Genomic DNA, 18,980 nt, shown 5'->3' with positions numbered 1-18,980 from the left:
GTTTGAGAGTCCACTTCAGTGGGCAAGGCTGGAAATCAGCAAAACCCCTTCTTTCCCTGTCAAATCCAGTGTTACAAACATTGACTCCTCTGTAGAATAGTTCTCATGGGTTTTTTGGTTTTTTTGTTTGAGGATATTAATTTTCACCTTGGGCACGGAATCCTTGCAAAATCACCCAGTTAGCAGTCAGCTGTCTGTCTATTCATCTGTTGGCACTTACGGTAGATATGAATTAGCCTTTTTTCTAAACTGATGCTTTTGTTGATCTAATGACTCATGCTGCTCTCCTTGTGTTTATATTTTCTGTCCTTGGACCACAGTCTCTTAACCTATTGAAGTGTTCCAGCTGTTCATTAACAAGCCTGTCTCTTCAGAAGCTAGAGCAGAGGTAGGCAACCTATGGCATGTGTGCCAAAGGTGGTGTGAGAGCCTATTTTCAGTGGCACTCATACTGCCTGGGTCTGGGGGGGGTGTAGAATGGGACTCTTCCTCCTGCAGCCCAAGTTAGTGAGCAAAGAGCAGCTATTTCTGTCCTGTGGAGCTGGATAAATGTGCTGCAATGCTGGAGGGTCCCTGCCTTCAAACAAGGCTTAGGCATGACACAATCCAGCTCTGCTGCTGAAGCATGGAAAAAGCTACTGCTAATTCTGATGAAACTTTCCCAGGCAGAATCTAGGAGCAGATACAAGGGCAAGACTTTAGCATAGAATTCTCTTCCTATGTAACAGCTGTGTTGAACCCTAAATTCAGCCAGGCTGGGCCATCCCTTGCCCTTCAACCTGTCCCCATTGCTAAGGAAGAAGCGAGCTGTGATTGTGCTTTATCATGTAGAAGTTTAGACCCTTTTGTGTTTATTGCGAGTGGAGAATGCCTGTTGTTGCAAAGGATGCCTATCACTTCTCGCCTGCCACAGTGCGATGGCATGGCACCAGCATGGAAACCAGCAAAAAGGTGGACCTGTTCCCTTATGTATCTTGAGAGTTTGTCCTGAATGCTGCTCACTCTTCCTGTGCTGGGGAAGTGGGGGTGTGGGGTGTCCTGAGCACTCCCTTGTCTAGGTGGAGTGACTACCCTTGACCTTGCTATGGAGGTGTGCTGAGGGGGGTTTGAGTCCCCTCCCAATGCTGTCCCCTCTAGAGGGAGTCTGCCCTGCTACTCTTTCAGTGGAGGGAGGACAGCCCTGAGTGCCCCTTGTGTGTGGGTAATGCCCTTATGTCCTTTCATCCCTCATGAGTATGGAACTACACGGGGCCCTGCCCCATGGGTTGGTTACTATGGTGGGTGGGTGGGTGGGTGGGGCAGCCCCTGCCCCATGGAAAGGGTTCCTACTCTGTCTGCATGTGGCGGTGGGAGTGAGAATGCACCCTACCCCATGGTGGGGGGCTGTCCTAACTGACCCATCCAGCCCCTGCCCCATAAGGGGGTTGCTGCCCCAGGTGCCCCTCCTGGCCCCTGCCCCAAGGACTGTGGGTGGCAGCTCCCACCCCATGGAAAGGGTTACTACTCTGTCTGCAGGTGGGGGTGGGGGGTGTGAGAGTGACACCGCCCTGCCCCATGGGGGGGGGCTGCCCTAGCTCACATATCCAGCCCCTGCCCCATAAGGGGGTTGCTGCCCCAGGCCCCCCTCCTGGCCCCTGCCCCATGGAAAGGGTTACTACTCTGTCTGCATGTGGGGGTGGGGTGTGTGAGAGTGACACTGCCCTGCCCCATGGGGGGGGGGCTGTCCTAGCTGACCTGTCCAGCCCCTGCCCCATAAGGGGGTTGCTGCCCCATGGAAAGGGTTACTCCTCCGTCTGCATGTGGGGGTGGGGGGTGTGAGAGTGACACCGCCCTGCCCCATGGGGGAGGGGGGGGCTGGCCTAGCTGACCCATCCAGCCCCTGGCCCCTGCCCCATGGAAAGGGTTACTACTCTGTCTGCATGTGGGGGTGGGGTGTGTGAGAGTGACACTGCCCTGCCCCATGGGGGGGGGGGGGGCTGTCCTAGCTGACCTGTCCAGCCCCTGCCCCATAAGGGGGTTGCTGCCCCACGGAAAGGGTTCCTACTGTGTGTGCATGTGGGGGTGGGGTCTGAGAGTGACACTGCCCTGCCCCATGGGGGGGGCTGCCCTAGCTGACCTGTCCAGCCCCTGACCCAGAGAGGGGGCGTGGCTACCCTCCCCGCTGGCCCAGACCCCGCCTCCTTGGGCGCCGTTGCTCACAGACGCCCCTCCCCCACGCCGACAGCAGACAGGGCACCTCCCCATGGGCGCCATTTTGGTTCAGGGCAAGCTGCCCTGCCCGGCCTTGTGACGTCATCCGCCGCGACGCCGCCGCCGGCTGCTTCGCGAGGACCCCGCCCCCCCGCTCTCGGCCGAGGTGCCCGCGAGCGCCTGCGCGGCCTGCCGGCGAGGACCCCGCGGCGAGGTGTCCGCCGAGCTGCCTGTGCCGAGGGAGCGGCCGCGGCTGGGCCATGGCGGCGCGCCGGGGCTGCCCGCTGCTGGAGGACAGCTTCACCCGCCTGGCCTCCCAGAGCAACGTCTACGGGCTGGCGGCGCTGGCCGGGGGCGCGGGCCGGGGGGACCCCGAGGGGGAGGCGGGGCCGGAGGCGGCGGGGCCCGAGGGCCCCGGGGGGCTCCTGGTGGCCACCCTGAAGGGGAAGGTGATTTACTTCCGGTACCAGGATCTGCGGCAGAAACTGCGGCCGGTGGCCAGGGAGCTCCAGTTCACCTACATCCCTGGTGAGGGGTCAGGGGTCGCTCTGGGGTCAGGGGTCACGGGTGGGAGCTCCAGGGAGCTACAGTTCACCTACATCCCTGGTGAGGGGTCAGGGGTCACTCTGGGGTCAGGGGTCACAGGGGTGGGTGTTCGAGGGAGCTACAATTCACCTACATCCCTGGTGAGAGGGGTCAGGGGTCACTCTGGGGTCAGGGGTCACAGGGGTGGGTGTTCGAGGGAGCTACAATTCACCTACATCCCTGGTGAGAGGGGTCAGGGGTCATTCTGGGGTCAGGGGTCACGGGTGGGAGCTCCAGGGAGCTACAGTTCACCTACATCCCTGGTGAGGGGTCAGGGGTCACTCTGGGGTCAGGGGTCACGGGTGGGAGCTCCAGGGAGCTACAGTTCACCTACATCCCTGGTGAGGGGTCAGGGGTCACTCTGGGGTCAGGGGTCACAGGGGTGGGTGTTCGAGGGAGCTACAATTCACCTACATCCCTGGTGAGGGGTCAGGGTCATTCTGGGGCTGGGGGCATTTCAGTTCATCTCCGTTCCTGGTGAGAGGGGTCAGGGGTCACTCTGGGGTCAGGGGTCACCGGTGGGAGCTCCAGGGAGCTACAGTTCACCTACATCCCTGGTGAGGGGTCAGGGGTCACTCTGGGGTCAGGGGTTACAGGGGTGGGAGCTCCAGGGAGCTACAGTTCACCTACATCCCTGGTGAGAGGGGTCGGGGTCATTCTGGGGTCAGGGGTCACGGATGGGAGCTCGAGGGAGCTACAATTCACCTACATCCCTGATGAGAGAGGTCGGGGTCATTCTGGGGCAGGGGGTGTTTCAGTTCACCTCCGTTCCTGGGGAGAGGGGTTAGGGAGCACACTCTGGTTGTGGGGAGTCCAACCGGGGTGGGAGACAGGGACGTTTTTACTTGTTTCCTTGGTGAGAGAGGTCAGATTGGGGTGGGGGGAGGAACCGGGAGTCATGTTTAGGGCAGGGGGCTGGGAATAAGGACTCCTGGATTTTGGGAGAGAATGGGGGTCTTGAGGTTAGAACAGGGAACTGGGGCTCCTGGGTTCTGTTCCCAGCCGTCCTGCTGATTCTTTGTGTGGCCTTTGGCCTGTCTCTCAGTTTCTCTCTCTCTGGAATGAGAATAATGGGACTAATCTTTTTAAAGTGCTTTGAGATCCTCCCTGTGGTGCAATGTAGCCATTGTTTTTAAAGGCACAGGAGAGGTTATGGAAAAACACTCTTTGTTTGTCTAAGGCCTGCAAACAGGAGTCAAGTATTGTGCAAAGTTTATTATTATTGCATTAAATTTTGTGACCTTTGACAAAAATCTAAACTGTTAATCTAAGATCGTAAACTCTGCAAGGCAGGGACTGTTATTTTAGTCTGTGCTTGTACAGCACTAGCACCACGGGGATCTGTTCCCTGAGCCAAATAATAGTAACCAGTTGTGTAAATGATTTATTGTTTCTTGGCAGTTGATGCTGAGATTGTCTCGATTGACAGTTTCAGCAAGTCGCCGCCGAAGAGGGGTCTCGTGGTGGGAATAACTTTCATTAAGGTACCTGCTTTTCCTTTCCTGCCCTCCACTTTCTTCAACAGATGGAGTTTGTTGCGTTTTAAAATGCATGTAGCTTTGTGGAAGGTGCTGGCGTGAAATCCCTGAGGATGTAGCTAGCAACAAAACTGCTATGACCCAGTCAGCAGCAGGGCAAACTTCTGCACTGCATACGCAGCCCTGCCATGTGTCCTGGGTGCAGCCCTAATCTATCTAACTCCACGCATATCTGTCTTAAGCTAGCAACCTAATATGATCTTCATTACTATAGTGTCTGAGCACCTCACTGTCTTTAATTCTTACAACTCTCCTGTGAGGTAGCTCCATGCTATTATCCTCAGTGCATGGACAGGCACTGGAGACCCAGAGTGGCTAAATGACTTAGATGCCCAATTGTCACTGAGTTTCAATGGGATTTGGGTGTCTAAGCCCCGTAGGCTCCTATGAAAAATCTCAGCCCAAATTTTTGTCTTCTTTGCTGAGACAGCTAGCATGAAAGAGGGCTGAGACCTGCTCTGTGCCTCAGTTTTCCCATCTGTAAAATGGAGATAATTATACCAACCTCCTTTGTAAAGTGTTTTGAGAGCTACTGATGGAAAGTGCTAGATGTTATATAGGCCACTGAATCAGCTGTTATTCCCATGCCAGTGGCCACTTTGAGCCCCTGATTAACTGCCTATTGTACAGGCCAGTATTGTTCCCTTGTACTCCTCGGTCCGGGTCTGTCTGTTGTCTCTCATGAGATAATTAGACTGTAAGCTTCGTGGGGCAGGGAGTGTGGTTTTGTTCTGCATTTCTGCCTAGTGCCATGGAGTGCTGGTCCATGACTAGGGCTCTTAGATAATAGTAGAGGGGTAGGATTTAGACTCCGCTGGTCCCCAGAGCTGTCTGTTCCCTTATGAAAATGGAATGATAATGTTCCCGTTTTAAAAGTTTTGCTTTGAAATGCACCCCACAGGTTCTGTTACTCCATAAGCTAACGCAGGGGGAGGCAACCTATGGCACAGGTGCCGAAGGCAGCACGCGAGCTGGTTTTCAGTGGCACTCACACTGCCCGGGTCCTGGCCAGCGGTCCGGGGGGCTCTGCATTTTAATCTAATTTTAAACGAAGCTTCTTAAACATTTTAAAAACCTTATTTATTTTACATACAACAAGAGTTTAGTTCTATATTATAGACTTATAGAAAGAGACCTTCTAAAAACGTTAAAATGTATTACTGGCCCGCGATACCTTAAATTAGAGTGAATAAATGAAGGCTCTGCACAGCACTTCTGAAAGGTTGCCGACCCCTGAGCTAACGTCTCTGATGATCCTCAGACAGATTTCTCTTTTTCCCTGTCTCTCTCTAGGACTCTGGAGATAAAGCAAGTCCATTTCTGAACATTTATTGTGACTATGAGCCTGGATCGGAATATAACCTGGACTCCATCGCACGTATGTAACCAAGCTAATGTCTGACCTCTGACCCTTGTGCTGTTGTCTGGTGGGAGCAGAGTAAACATAATTGGCCTCCTGCAGTAAGCCCAAGGGCTGCGATCTTGTCATGTCTTACAAGCTAAGCTGCATCAGCCTGGCTCAGTACTTAGCTGTGGGACCTCTCGGGAAAACACAGGTGCTGCAGGGAGTGGTGGTGGTGACTCAGCTGGGAGTGCTCTGAGGAGTGAGCGCTCTCCCCTGTGAGGCACCCTCTTTCAGAGAAGACCTAACTGAAATCTGGCCAGTGACGAGTTGCAAAAGGTCCCCTGGCACTTTCCCTGAAGCTCTGGTTGTTATCCCTGGGGTCCTGACCAAGGCGAGTAATGGTGTTACCTTCTTAAAGCTCCCACGTTCGTTCCGGTTGCGGAACTTTCTGCTCTTCTGAGCAGGGACTGTCCCTTCCTGTGTGTCTGTGCGGCCTCTGGCACGATGGGCTCCTGCTTGTGGTTGGGGCTTCTGGGCCCTGCTGTAATCCAAATAATAACCAGCAAATAACAGTTGCAATCCTATGGCAGTTCTGTGTGCTGTTGAACAGCTGCTGTAGCCCACCCAAGAGGTGGTTGCATTTTAGTGGTAGGTGAGTTACCCTTGGGGATCCTGTAGGCTGAAAGGTGCTAAGGAAATGTAAGATTTTGTTCCAGAGATGAAGATCTCTAAGTTATTACAGAGAATTCTTGCTAGAACTGGCTGCCTAGTGTAACTTCTGCTGGTGCACCTGTCCTTCAATCAGATTACATGTACCACCTGCAGAACTGAGCTGGGTGGCTGGGATTTCAACACTGTTACAATCCTCATCTTGAAGACATTTACGGATTTATTCTGGTCCCCCCGTCTTCTTACTATGGAAACACATTAAAAAGGAAATTGTATCAGGAAGGCTCTTGTTAAATTTTAGACCCTTCAGCCTCTTAGAATCCTAGGTAGGTCCGTCTCCTCTCTTTAATTCCTGCTAGGTCCCGGTTAGCCCATAGCTAGGGGAGGCAGGCAGGGGACAGTGCAAGATTGACAGAATGACTGACTGTTCCCCAGCCTAATTTGAATTATGTTATTATGGTACTGCCTAGAGACCCCAACTGAGATCAGGGCCCCGTTGTGCCAGGTGCTGCCCAGACCTCAACCAACTTCAGGCCCCATTTGTGCCAAGCGCTGCCCAGACCCTGACCAAGATCAGGGCCCCGTTGTGCTGTGCACTGCCCAGATCCCGACCAAGATCCAGGCCCCCATTGTGCCAGGTGCTGCACGTGCACATAGTAAGAGACAGTCCCTGCCCCAAAGAGCGTACAGGCTAAACAGCCAGCGTAACCAAACAGTAAGCTGAAGGAAGGACTGTCACTCTCATTTTATCCTTTCACAGCCCAGCTTTGAGCCCTGTCACTGTGCAAAAATATTGGAAAAAATCTGTGAACCTTAAGAAAAGCTGTTTTGCGGGGTGGGGAGGCGTCTGTATCTCAGAAATCCCTTTGTCGCACAGTCCCCTACATGGATCACTAGCCTATCCAGCGCCCCAAGGAGGCACGCCACATTCCTGTGCAATCTACGTTCCCCTGCAGATTTTCGAGGACTTAGAAGAATCGAGCCTGAAAGAGAAAGCTGGCTGTAACCGTAACTCAGCTGAGCTAGCACTCGTCTCCAGTGAGGGTCTGAGGCCCGGAGAGATGCAGTGATGTGCCAGGGTCACACAGCGAGCCTGTGGCTGTGCTGGGACTTGAACACCGATCCCTTTGAGGTGGAGGTTAAAGCGTCGATTGCAGGAATGCTAAACGTCAAAGCAGATCCTCTGGGCTGCAGCCCCTGACTCTCCGAGAGCCTGTGGTGCGATTTGTGGTGGTGTTTTGTTAGAGACCCAGCGGGTAATTCTGTGTCCGATTTCCCTTCTTACTCATCTCTCTTCTTCCCCTCCAGAAAGCTGCTTGAACCTGGAGCTGCAGTTCACCCCATTCCAGCTGTACCATGCGGAGTACGTACACCGCTCTGCCGTTCTCGTCTCTTGCCATGCACGAGCCTGCGAGCTCACGCTAGCAATAACCCCCCGGCCCCTCCCTGCTTTAAACATCAGCCAGAAAAGAGACACTGAAGACCTTGAGATTTGCCATTCTGTCGCTCAGAGGCCTGGGTGTGTCTAGTACATGGAACGGGCCTGGCCGGCTGGACAGTTGTGCACAGCAAGGCGGGTGATCCGGGAAAGGCATTTCAGAAACACGCGGGGGTGGCTTCCAGCCTCCGTGACACTTGGGCAGTGGAGTGTACAATTGTGACCAGAGTGGTCACTGATGCAGGGAATGGGGAATTGTGGGACAGCGGCTGGAGGGCTGGTAGGATCAACGCAGGCCACGCAGGGTCTACGCTCGCCCAGCGTCGATCTTGGTAGATTGGCCATGGTGCCAGGCTGCCTGGGGAGGTGGTAATGGGGAGACACAGGGAAGGGGAGACACATGCGCACATAGGATGATGCTGGCAACTTGCATCAACCTACGTTTTTAGGTGTTGACCAGGCCTAGGATTGTTCACGTTCCTTAAAGATCCGGTAGCGCTTTTCTCAAGAGTTAGGCGTGTCAGCCCTGGGTGGTATCCAGTCGGGTGGACTGTGTGTGCTGGATCCCGAAGTGCTGAACACGCTCAAGTCCTGCTGAAGTCCCTGAGAATCAGGGTGCTCAGCACCGTTGAGAACCAGGCCCATGCGAAGCGCTTTGGGATCTGTCGGCAGCAAAGTCTTTCCTCTAGCATCACCATTCCCGCAGCTGGGTCCTCAGTTGCGTGGAATCGCCAGTTCTGGGAATTATTTTCCTTTTCTGCTCTTCTAGAGTCGACGTTGGAGACCAGCCAGAGACAGTCTTTCTGCTGAGCGGGAATGACCCCTGCATTCACCTGTACAAAGAGGTGAGATCAGTGCACACGAGGAGCCACGCGCTGCAGGGTTCTGCCCTGGTACAGACCCATGTGCTCCGGAGCTCACTTGGAGAACAGTTGACTCCTGTGTGGCGTGGCACCTTTCCTCTCCAACACAGGGATTACTTACCTTCACTAAAATGCAGCCAGCTCTGGAGTGAGCTGGGGCAGCTGTTAACATGGGGATCCCTCACCCAGGGCTGACATGCAGTTGCCTCTGGAGTGGGGTGGGGTGGGGCAGGAATTGCTCACTCAGTGCCGAAGGTGGCCCCTGGAGGGGTGAGGTGTGGCAGCTTTTTCCCCAGCCATCCATACAGTGCTTTAGGACCGGAAATGGGGGATGCTGTGGTGACCTGCATAACACAGGCTGAAGAATTCCCCCTGTTCTTTCTGCCTCCAGCCCATAGCCTGTGGTTGAGCTAGAGCAGAGCTCTTAGAAAGAGATGTCCTGTCTCGAGTGAGAGACTCCAGGTGCTGAGAATCCACCACAGTTCTTCATTGCTTCTCTACTACTAAGAGCCCCACCCTATTGCACTTGCATCACACTGTGTGGCTCTCTGCCCCTCCCCTGGGCCTCGCAAGGCTAGGAGCTTGTTGTGTGACGCCTGGTGCAGGTTCACTTCCTTCTCAGAGATGCGGTTCTGCTGGTATCAGCATTGGGGGAGGAATGTGTGCGCTGTCCCTTTAAAAAAAAAAGAAGAAAAAAAAAAAGAAAAAGTCCCAAGTGGTAATAGCCAAGTGTTGCCTAGCACTCTTTGTCAGCAGATCCTAAAGCCCTTGGCGGAGGAGGTTGGTCTCATCATCCCTTTTGGGATGGGGAAACTGAGGCACAGGGAAAGAGAAGTGACTTTGCCCAAGGAATAGATCCAGGGTCTCTGAGTCTGTGTGGTGGTCCGGCCACGCTGCCGCAAAGGTGCACTGGGGCACGTTGACTGCGAGTAACTGGGATTGGCCCCCAGGATATTTGAGCACAGTGTCTGGCCGGGCCTGGAGGGGTTCCAGCCATCTCCGGGGCAATGACACGACCGCTTCCCCCTTGCAGAACAAAGGCTTGCACCAGTTCGAGGAGCAGCCCGTGCAGAACCTCTTCCCGGAGCTCCAGGAGCTGCCCAGCAAGTAGGAGAAATGGTTTGTTAGGGACGTGTCCCCCGTGCGGCTGAGCGGCAGTGCGGGGGAGGAGGTGTCTGTGTTAGTGTCTGCGCGGCTGGGAGGACGACTCGTTATCACAAACCGGGGCCAGATCCCCAGGTTGCCGTCACTCCATTGGAGTCGAGGCATCCGTTTGCCCCCAGCTGCGGCTCTAAGCCACGGTTTATACCCAGCTAAGACCAGTGGTTCCCAGCCTTTCCCACGCTAGGTCGCCCACCCCACCTACCCGGCCCTCTTCCCCTCCTTAGCAAGTGGGCAGTGTGGTCATGACCCCAGCCTGCAGGTTGCGATCTCTGCTCTGTTGGACACCCAGGCTGCTTCTCATGTGCAAGGGCTTCCTGCTGTTACTCTCGGCTCTGCAGCTCCTGGTCCCTCTGATACGTTCTCCTCCTTCCCCGCCTGATTCTCTCCTATCGCCTTTTCCTTTCCTCTCTCCGCTCCTCCTCGGGGCAGCATCTCCTCCCCCCAGTGGTGCACAGCCTCATGTGTTGTGTTTTCTCCCCCCCAGCGTACTGTGGCTGGATGTCTGCAACATCCCTGGCTCAGGCCGGCGTCTCACAGCCTTCGGGTGCCAGAGCGGCTACGTCCGGGTGGCCCAGGTGGAGCAGGCCCGCAGAGGTGAGCCAGGGCTGCCCTTCCAAGGGGACACAGGGCATTGGGGGGTGTGCCAGGTGTGACAGGTTCCCCCCGTGGTGCCACCTGGAACTGGGGTACTGCAGACCCCGCTCCTGATCCTGCACTTCCTCCAGGTAGGAACACACCCAGCTGCAGTTACCTGCAGGCTTTCTGACTAGCCACTGCACAAACCAACAAGAGAAAGGCTACAGCCAAAATAACCATCAGCTTCCCAGCCTCAGTACCCAGGGCTGTACCGTCCTGACCTGGCCCAAACCCCAGCCAGGGTGAATTTATTGTCCAGTTCACCTCCCCCTCAATGTGGAGAGGATTATGCAACAGCCTTAGTCCCCTGAGCTACGTTTTCCCAGGCATTTCACTCAAACTCACTGGTTTAGGTAAAGCAAACACAAATTTATTAACTACAAAGGCTAGATTGTAAGTGATAGCAAACAGATTAAAGCAGATTACCTGGGAAATAAACAGAAACACAAACTGTCTAACACACTAGTTAGATTGACTATGAATTAGAAGTTTCTCACCCTGAGAGAAGGTACAAGCAGGCTGCAGATTCTTAAGGTACAAGGTGCACTTGCTTTGCCGCTTGGATCTCCCAGGCGTTTCGTACACAGGCTAGCAATTCCTTTAGCCTGGGTCCAGCACTTCGCCCAGTTCAGTCTTTGTTCCGCTGGTGTTTCCAGGAGTTCTCTTGTGTGGGGAGTGAAGAACCACAGATGACATTGTTCCCACCTTATATAGCTTTAGCATGTAGCGGGAACCCTTTGTTTCAAAGCTTGGTTCCCAGACTGGTTTGTGGAAAAAGACTGACATCCCAAGATGGAGCCCAGCATCATGTGGCCTGGTCACATGTTCTTGTAGAGTCGTAGCAGCCATCACTCACAGGCGTGTGCTCGGGAAGGCTCACCAGATGGGGCCAAGCTTCTCCGAAGGCATAATGTTTTTCCCAGTGGCTCATTGCCCTGAGTAGGCCCTTCCCAACCAGCCATGTAGATTGAAAGCATCTTGTCTAGTGGGTGTTGCCCAGGTGTAACCACATTTGAAGTACAGATACGTAGTCAGTATTTATAACTTCTGATACAGAAATGGTACGTGCATGCAAATAGGATAATCATAGTCTGCAAATCGTAACTTTTCCAATGACACCTCACATGACCTGTTTTGTACAAAATGCATCACAATTATGTCATAAACATTGTAATGTAACTCTGAAGATTATGGGGTGCAGTGTCACGCCAGGAATGGGGCGGGGATCTGCTGAGTCTCAGTCCGGTCCGTGAGCAGGAGGTGCCGTGACCATTGCTGCAGACCGGGGCCTGATCCCCAGCTGGAATGGATCGGTCTAACTTCAGCAGAGCGTCTTCCTTTTACATCTGGCCCCACTGACACCAATGGGGTGATGCTAGGAGCGGGCTGAGTAACAGCGGTTTAGATCTCCCATAAACTGCTCCTCCTTCGGCCACTGAGTCCCCTCTTGCGAGCACAGAGGGCCCCCCTCTCTAAGACGGACGCTCAAGAGTAAGAGGAACTCATCTGAACCGAGGCTCTGCACGGCCCCGGGGAGCTTCCTACACCCCTTGGGACAGGGGCTTGGCCAGATGGGATCTGATGGGCTTTTTCATCTCTGCGGGGGATGACCCTGCCCTAGGCTCTGGAGAGGAGATGGACCAGAAGGCTGCTTATGGGGCTTTTCCATCTCTAGATCTCAGGGTAGATCTGGCCTCTCCACCCACGGGTCCCGTGATTCACTGACCCACGTTTAACTCTGTCCTCCCTGCAGCAGGGCGTGCGTCGAGTAAGGCTGTGTCTACGCTGGGTGGGAGTTTCAACTGCTAGTGCATCAGCATTGGCCTAAATGGCTGGCGTTGGCCTGCTGCGAATCGTGTCTACACAAGCAGTGTGGACTAGTGCCGGGCACAAAACCCTTTTCCCATCCCGCGGGAACATGGGAGATTTTGAAGCCATTTCCCTCCCAAATTGGACAAAAAGTCAAAATCCCCCCAAATTTCACAGCCCGAGACACCAAAATCAGTCCAGGTTCAGGTCAGTGGAAATGTTTAGTTAATTTCCAACCGTTTCGATTGCAACCTTTTTTTTACTCTTTGTTTAGTGTAAACTACTTTAAATTTCAACCTGCCCCCTCCTTGCCCCTTCCCCAACTTTTCTGAAACATTAAAACTTTTTTTTTCAGTCGGGAAATTCGTCAAAACGGATCATTTCCCGCTAACGGTTTTGGGGATGTGGCGGGAGAACATTTTGTTCAATAAGTCTCACCCAGCTGTAGCGTGGGCAGGGCCTATGCGCCCTCCCAGCTGGGTCGTCCGCCTTGCCCTCAGCATCCTGGGTCTCTGCTCTCCGTTGCAGAGATACTGCAGAGCTGGAGCATTCAGCAGGACGGTCCCATCTCCAAGGTCCTGGTGTTCAGGCTGCCGTCCTCCGAGAGTGACCCTGCCCAGAATGGTAAGCACGCAGGGATCTGGGGGTGGGAGGCATGACTTCGATTTGACCAAGCAGACATTGGGGGTGTTCATTTGTAACTCGCCGGGTGCTCTGTGGGGTCTGACACTCGTTAACCCTTGCAGCACAGAGTGCAAAGGAGCTTGCTGTTTACCTTCCGCTGCAAACAGCCCCAGTCCCCTCCCTCGCTCCGGTTTCCACCCACTCGTGTGTCCTTTGGGGCTGCCTGGGGTCAGGTGGGTTAGCTAACAGGCACTTGTTCTGTGCCCTAAGTCTTGGGGGGCACATTTCAGGGAGGTGCAGGCCACTGGAGTCCTGCTTTCTGCTTCGCTCGACCCCTGCAATGGAGTCGGGCTGAAGCAAGGCAGCAGGTGGAGTGGGGGTCGAGGAGGGCCCAAAGGAGCTTGCCTGGCAGGTGGGGAGAGGGAAGCTGCCAGGTTGCCCAGAGCTCTGCAGTGGCTGGGAGCCAAGCGTTAGCCCGCTGGCTGGTGTGTCTCCCCGTCACGACCCGCTGTGTCTGCTCCCCCAGGTAATGGTGGCGACCAGGGCTACAGTGTGCTCGTCACTAGCACCATCGAGTTGTCCGTGGTGTACAGGTCAGTGCTGGGGCTGGGCAGGGGCTGGGACACACCAAGACGCGCTTTCCCGGTGCGCTCCCCGTGGGGCTCTTTCCGGCCCCTGACTGGGGATGACGTGGGGTTGAGGGTGCGGATGGTGCCATCGGAGAGCCGCTGCGGCGTAGTTGGCTTGGGGGCAGGTCTCCTCCCGCCCCGCTCATCTGCACTTGGATCAGCAGGATCCCTCTCCTGGTGCCCAGAGCCGGGGCACGTGTGCCTATGAGCGGGAAAGCGTGGCCTTTGCTCCCCTCCGGTTACGTTGGTGACAGGGCTGTGACCAGGAGGGGAATGGCCTTCCTAGCCCAGCAACACACAGCCTTTCCCGGAGCCAGGGTCCTCCCCAAGGAGCCTTCCTCAGTCCTGACCCTGACCCAGGCTTCCTGGAGGGAGGCATGGGGGGTTGAGATGCAGCATGGCCAAGCACGTAGGGGGCTGGGCTCAGGAGATCCCTGCTCTGTGTTTGATAACTTCCCTCACCGTGCCCCCCAGGAATGTCCTGACCCATGGACTGACAGACCAGCTGACCCTGCCAGCCAGCGACCAGCATGACAGCGTGCTCTGTGCCCTGGTGACCGACGTCGATTTCGACGGGGCGCCCGAGATACTCCTTGGCACATATGGACAGGTAGGCGGAGGGGCATGGCGGGGTGCTGGGGGAGGCTGCTGCACCCCATCTGCATGGTGAAACCGCTGCTCTAGGGCTGAGCCCAAGCAGTGAGCGAGAGCATGTCAGGTGGGATCTGCTGTGTGACTCTGTGATGGGGCACCGAGGGATTGGCCAGTCCCAGCTGCTTCAGAGGAAGGTGCAGCAAACCCTGAAGTGACAGGGGAACTGCTCTGCCACAGGGTGACCTGGCCTTTTACTAGGCTGAGCCCAGGGGGCAGAAGCTCCCCACGGATGGGGGACAGAGGGGTAATAGTGGGAGGTACTGAGACTCTGCCGAGGGGGAGAGGGGGGCAGCTGGCTCCAGGCAGGGAATGGGGGTCCCGGGGGTTCCTACCTGCTCCCTGGGTCCCTCTCTCACATCCATCGTCTCCCACCCCCATGCCGGGCATGCATGAGTTTACACTGGGGTGGAGCCCCCACCTCCTGGTTCTGCTGTCCCCGGGTCATGTGACAGGAGCATGTGACTCAGGTTCAGCGCTGCTGGGACATCACAGAATCAAACTGTAGCATCATCGAAATGTTGGGCTGGAAGGGCCCTCGAGTGGGCCTTGGATCCAGCCCCCTGCGCTGAGCCAGCACAAGTGAACCTAGATCAACCCAGACAGGGCTTTGCCTGACCTGTTCCTGAATCCTCCAGTGGCTGGGAATCCACAGCCTCCCTGGTCACCTGTCCCAGAGCTTAACTGGCCTCAGAGTTAGAAAGTTTGTCCTGATATCCAACCTAGAGCTCCCTTGCTGCCAATTAAGCCCGTTACTCCTTGTCCTATCAGCAATGGACACAGAACTGTTGATCACCATCCTCTTTGTACCTTCAAGGCTCCCCCTCACTCATCTCTTCTCCAGACTACACGGGCCCCGTTGTTTTAACCTCTCCTCCTAGCTCAGGTGTTTTAAACCTTTTCTCCCTTTTGTTGCTCTCCTCTGGGCTCTCTCCACTTTGTCCACATCCTTTGTAAAGTGTGTTCCCCAGCGCTGAGCGGAGGGGGACAGTTACCTCCCGTGTCTTCTACACGAGACTCCCGTTAACACCCCTCGGAATCCTTTTTCACAGCTGCCTCACATGATTGACACACATTTGACTTGTGATCCCCTCGAACTCCCAGCTCCATTTCAGCCGTACGACCCCCTAGCCAGGTATAAAGGGCGAGAGGGAGAGATTCAAAGGCGCGAAGGAGCTGTGGCAGCTGGTCTGTGTGGCGGATGGGAGCCCTCGGGAGGGGTCTCCTGAGCTAGCGAGCCTGCAGACAGAAGCTGGGTGTGCCTGGTTTTAAGCTGAACTGTCTTAGGATAAAAAGTGCAAAGCCCCAGGTTGTGGTGATTTTGTTTGGCTGCAGAGTTGGGGAGACTGAGGCAGCGTCTGGTTGAGCACCAGATAAGGTAAGACCCTGTTACCCCCTAGTGGCTAGAGCTCAGCTCGTGCCCTGAAGCAGGAGAATCTCTAGCCTGACCAAATCCTCACTGTTCTGATGCTGGATTTTCTTGCTGATCACACAAGCATCCCTCGTTGAATCCCGCTAAGCTCTTGGCTTCAGTGAAATCATGTGGCAGGGAGTTCTCCTGGCTAACAAGGTTTAAAGTGTGTGTGTGTTTCCTGTGCACAAGTGCATTCCTTCTGCTGAAATGGGCCAGTAAATGCCAGGCCTGCTGGAGGAGGGATGGCTGTCCAGAGGTGGAGGCTGATTAGGAGCTTCCTGGCTCTTTTGCAAATGTTGGTCATTTCGTGCTGCGCTTGCATCCCGCTGGGTTACACCCTCCCCTGCCAGCGCAGCCTGGCCATCATTAGCACGGCCCATCTGTCTGCCTGCAAACTCGCCTGCCTGCTTCCCAGCACGTTTCTCTCTCCCTCCTCTTGCAGGAGCTGCTCTGTTACAAGTACTGGAGCTCAGGAGCTACCGGTGCTGGCGCAGCTGAGGCCGAAGGCTTGTCGCTGCCCGCTGGGGAGTTCCAGCTGCTCTGGAAGCGGAGCTTCCCCAGCCCCCTGCTGTCCATGGAGTACGCAGACCTGACCTGTGATGGGCTCTGCGAGCTGGCCGTGGTGTGTCTGAAGGGGCTGCATGTTCTGCAGGTGAGTCAGCCCTTCTGAGAAGGCCAAGCAGATCTCAGTAGCCCTCCGACTTTAGCTGTCCCAGTGTCCTGGCCAATGATAATGACCTTCTCTCTGGCTGAAAACACTCCTGTTGGACACAGGGTTCTGCTTCACTTCCTGTCCTAAACTGGTGCGTGGGCTGCTATGTGGATGTTAAACAGCTGCCGCATCCCAGCCTGGAGGTGGCTGCATGTCAGTGGTTGGTGAGCAGTCCCTATACAAACAGCTGCCGCATCATAGCTGGCAGTGGCTGCATGTCAGTGGTTGGTGAGCAGTCCCTGTACAAACAGCTGCCGCATCCCAGCCTGGAGGTGGCTGCATGCCTCTGGCAGGTGAAGTGATCCTTGCATATGTGGCTTAAATCCTTTGCAGTCTTTGGGGATGAAATATGCTGCAAGAAATGTGAGAGTATTATTTTAAAGTTAGATTTCTGATGTATCCTTGTGGTCTCTGTTTCTGGGGATCGGGTCCCCTGCTCCTTGTGGTCCTGAGATGTTCCACCCTGAGGGAGGCTTCCCGTCTCGCTGGCCGATCGAGAGTCTCCCAGAATTCCCAGGGCTGATAAGACCCATGCTGCAGAACCCTGGGGATGCCAGGCACGGCTGGGGAGGAGGGATGTAGGAAGCTGGCTTTGTTTCACCTCTGCAAACTGTCGGGCCATCTAGTCGGGTGTTGCTGCCTCTTCCTGTACTGGCTCTGGCCACTGGTTCATCCAGTCGGCTGGTGCAGCCTTCAGCAGTGCCCAGTGCCAGGTACAGAAGATGATTTAAAAAAAAAAACTTTCCCCACTTCTACTAGTGTCACAGGCCAGCGATATGGGAGGACGGGGGATTCCTTGCTGGGATCCGCTCATGCACTAGATTTGTCTCTTCCTGTCTTAGCTGCAAAAGTTACTGGTGATGGAAGCGTCGCAATAACTGATCCTCTGATCTGTTGCGCTACGAACACCTCTGCCTGCGCGTGCCCACCACGCGAAGGAGTATTTCCTTTTATCACGTCTAGATTCCCAGGGCCGTACCTTGCTGGGGATCTGCCGGCGCTTGTATGGGCCGCGGGTAACAGGGAGCTCAGAGATCATGGCTCCGTTGAGTCCCTCCTCCGCTCTGCTCTTTGCCTATTAACGATTCATTTCAAATAGAAACGTGGGCCCCAGGCCAGCCCCTGCCTGCCCTGGGCCAGCCCCTGCGTGCCAGGGAACATAGAAGGGCAGCAAACAGTGGGGTAAAAGCTCCATTTCCAGGTGGTGGCGAATGTCCCCAGCACGGTGCTGCAGAGCACGGCCTGAATGTTGCATGCAGCAATGGGGAGCTTATATCCAAGAGGAGCAGCCCGGGATCAGGAGGGCCGCCCTAGCCCCGTTGTCCTTGTACTGGCGGTTTTGTCCTCTCGGAGAATCTTCCCGGAGAGCCGCAGTCTTGTAAACAGAGGCAGGACTTCCTGCCCTTGCCAACTGTAGGAAGGAAAAGGGAGACTGTCTCTAGGGCTGAGAAAAGGTAAACGTCTGAGTTGCGCTAGTCCGGCTCCCCATAGTACAGCCCCAAGCGCTGCCCGTAAACCCGGCTGTCACAAGGGAAAGGTCTCCAGGCGTGAGTCCCGCACTTTGACATCGGGGTACAGCCAGACGACTCTGCACCGTGTGTTCTGTGCACGACGCACCCCAGGCCGCTTGCCAGAGTTAGCCACGAGCCAGGATTCAGAACAGCTAGCAGAGAAAGAAAGAGCAGATCCGCTCAGTGGCGACTGATTATCGTTCTGCCAGCGCCTAGGAACCCATTGTGCTGGGAGAGGCGCGCAGAAGGCTCATGTGATGGAGAGAGACAGGCAGGCAGGAGCTGCAGAGGAGAAGATTCTTGCACGGATGTGTGTGCAGGGTTAGCAGAAGTGAGCGCTAGGCCAGTCGAGCGGCGGGAGGCCAGGCCTGTCGGGGCGGCTGAAGCGAGTTCCGGCAGGTGGGCGATCTGAGCTGGCTCCTGAAATGAAGGGGGGATTATCGATAGCCGTAACCTCTCTGGGCCCGTCCCGCTCACCAGCTCACTGCTTCTCCCGCTTCTCCTCCCACACAGCACAGCCTGAAGCAGACAGCTCAGTTCCTTCTGGAGAGGCTTCGCCAGGAGGTGGCACGGCGGGCAAGCCACAGCCGCGTCTCCCAGCAGGTGCGAGATGCTAATGCGGATGGGGAAGCAGCAGAGGTATAGCTGGGCACGGCCTGCGCTCCCCACATCACAGCTGATTTCTGGCCAGCCTGGTTGCAGAAGCCTGCTCTCCACAGGGGCTCCGGGAGGGGCTGGCAGGCAGAGGGGCCCTGAACAGCCAGGGGAGCATTGATGGCAGCGGCAGGGAGAGATCAGGACATGACGGAGGATCCAGCCCTAACGGCTCTTCATCTGCAAGAGTGGAGCAGCCAACCAGGAAGCCGTGCTGTAGCCTTCCTGACTTGGACGTGTGCACTCCCCTCCTGCTGCGGAACATCGGACTCCTCCGGTCGCTTTGCCCGCTCTGTGCCAGCCAGGCAGGGGCCAGCCCGTGGCACAAGAGGCCCTGGAATTGTGACACCAAGGGCCACAGCTGACTTGGAGGGACGTTTACATTAACCCCCACACCCCTCCCGTCCAGTAAAAGTTCCAGTGCCCCCAGTGTCTTGCTGCCGTCTCTGTCTGCCCTGGAAAGGGGGTGTGGAGCTAGGTGGAGGTCCCTGCTGGAGGGGCTGCAGGCTACATTTGGGGCCCTCCTGTTATAAATTGCAAGTGACCCT

At 55.6% G+C, this 18,980-nt stretch overlaps 1 protein-coding gene across 1 annotated transcript; it reads left to right on the top strand.

Annotated features, from left to right (window-relative positions):
• The first annotated feature begins 2,450 nt into the window (after positions 1–2,450).
• KPTN (kaptin, actin binding protein) lies at positions 2,451–18,565 on the top strand. Its single transcript, XM_050928561.1, has 12 exons — positions 2,451–2,718; positions 4,177–4,259; positions 5,607–5,691; positions 7,636–7,690; positions 8,535–8,610; positions 9,662–9,735; positions 10,277–10,386; positions 12,766–12,861; positions 13,388–13,454; positions 13,965–14,100; positions 15,998–16,207; positions 18,292–18,565. The coding sequence occupies exons 1-12, from the start codon at positions 2,451–2,453 to the stop codon at positions 18,421–18,423; spliced, it is 1,392 nt and encodes a 463-aa protein (XP_050784518.1). The 3' UTR covers positions 18,424–18,565.
• Positions 18,566–18,980: the final 415 nt, after the last annotated feature.

The sequence above is a fragment of the Gopherus flavomarginatus genome, chromosome 18 (assembly GCF_025201925.1).
Source record: "Gopherus flavomarginatus isolate rGopFla2 chromosome 18, rGopFla2.mat.asm, whole genome shotgun sequence".
Classification (NCBI taxonomy): Eukaryota; Metazoa; Chordata; order Testudines; family Testudinidae; genus Gopherus; species Gopherus flavomarginatus.
The sequence above is the reverse complement of the archived record's forward strand: the minus strand, read 5'-3'. Positions and strand labels throughout refer to the sequence as shown.

Coding starts and splice junctions, on each gene's coding strand:
- KPTN (XM_050928561.1), top strand. CDS start 2,451: ATGGCGGCGCGCCGGGGCTGCCCGCTGCTGGAGGACAGCTTCACCCGC. Junction 7,691..8,534: donor TTCCAGCTGTACCATGCGGA/GTACGTACACCG, acceptor CTGCTCTTCTAG/AGTCGACGTTGGAGACCAGC. Junction 9,736..10,276: donor CTCCAGGAGCTGCCCAGCAA/GTAGGAGAAATG, acceptor TCTCCCCCCCAG/CGTACTGTGGCTGGATGTCT.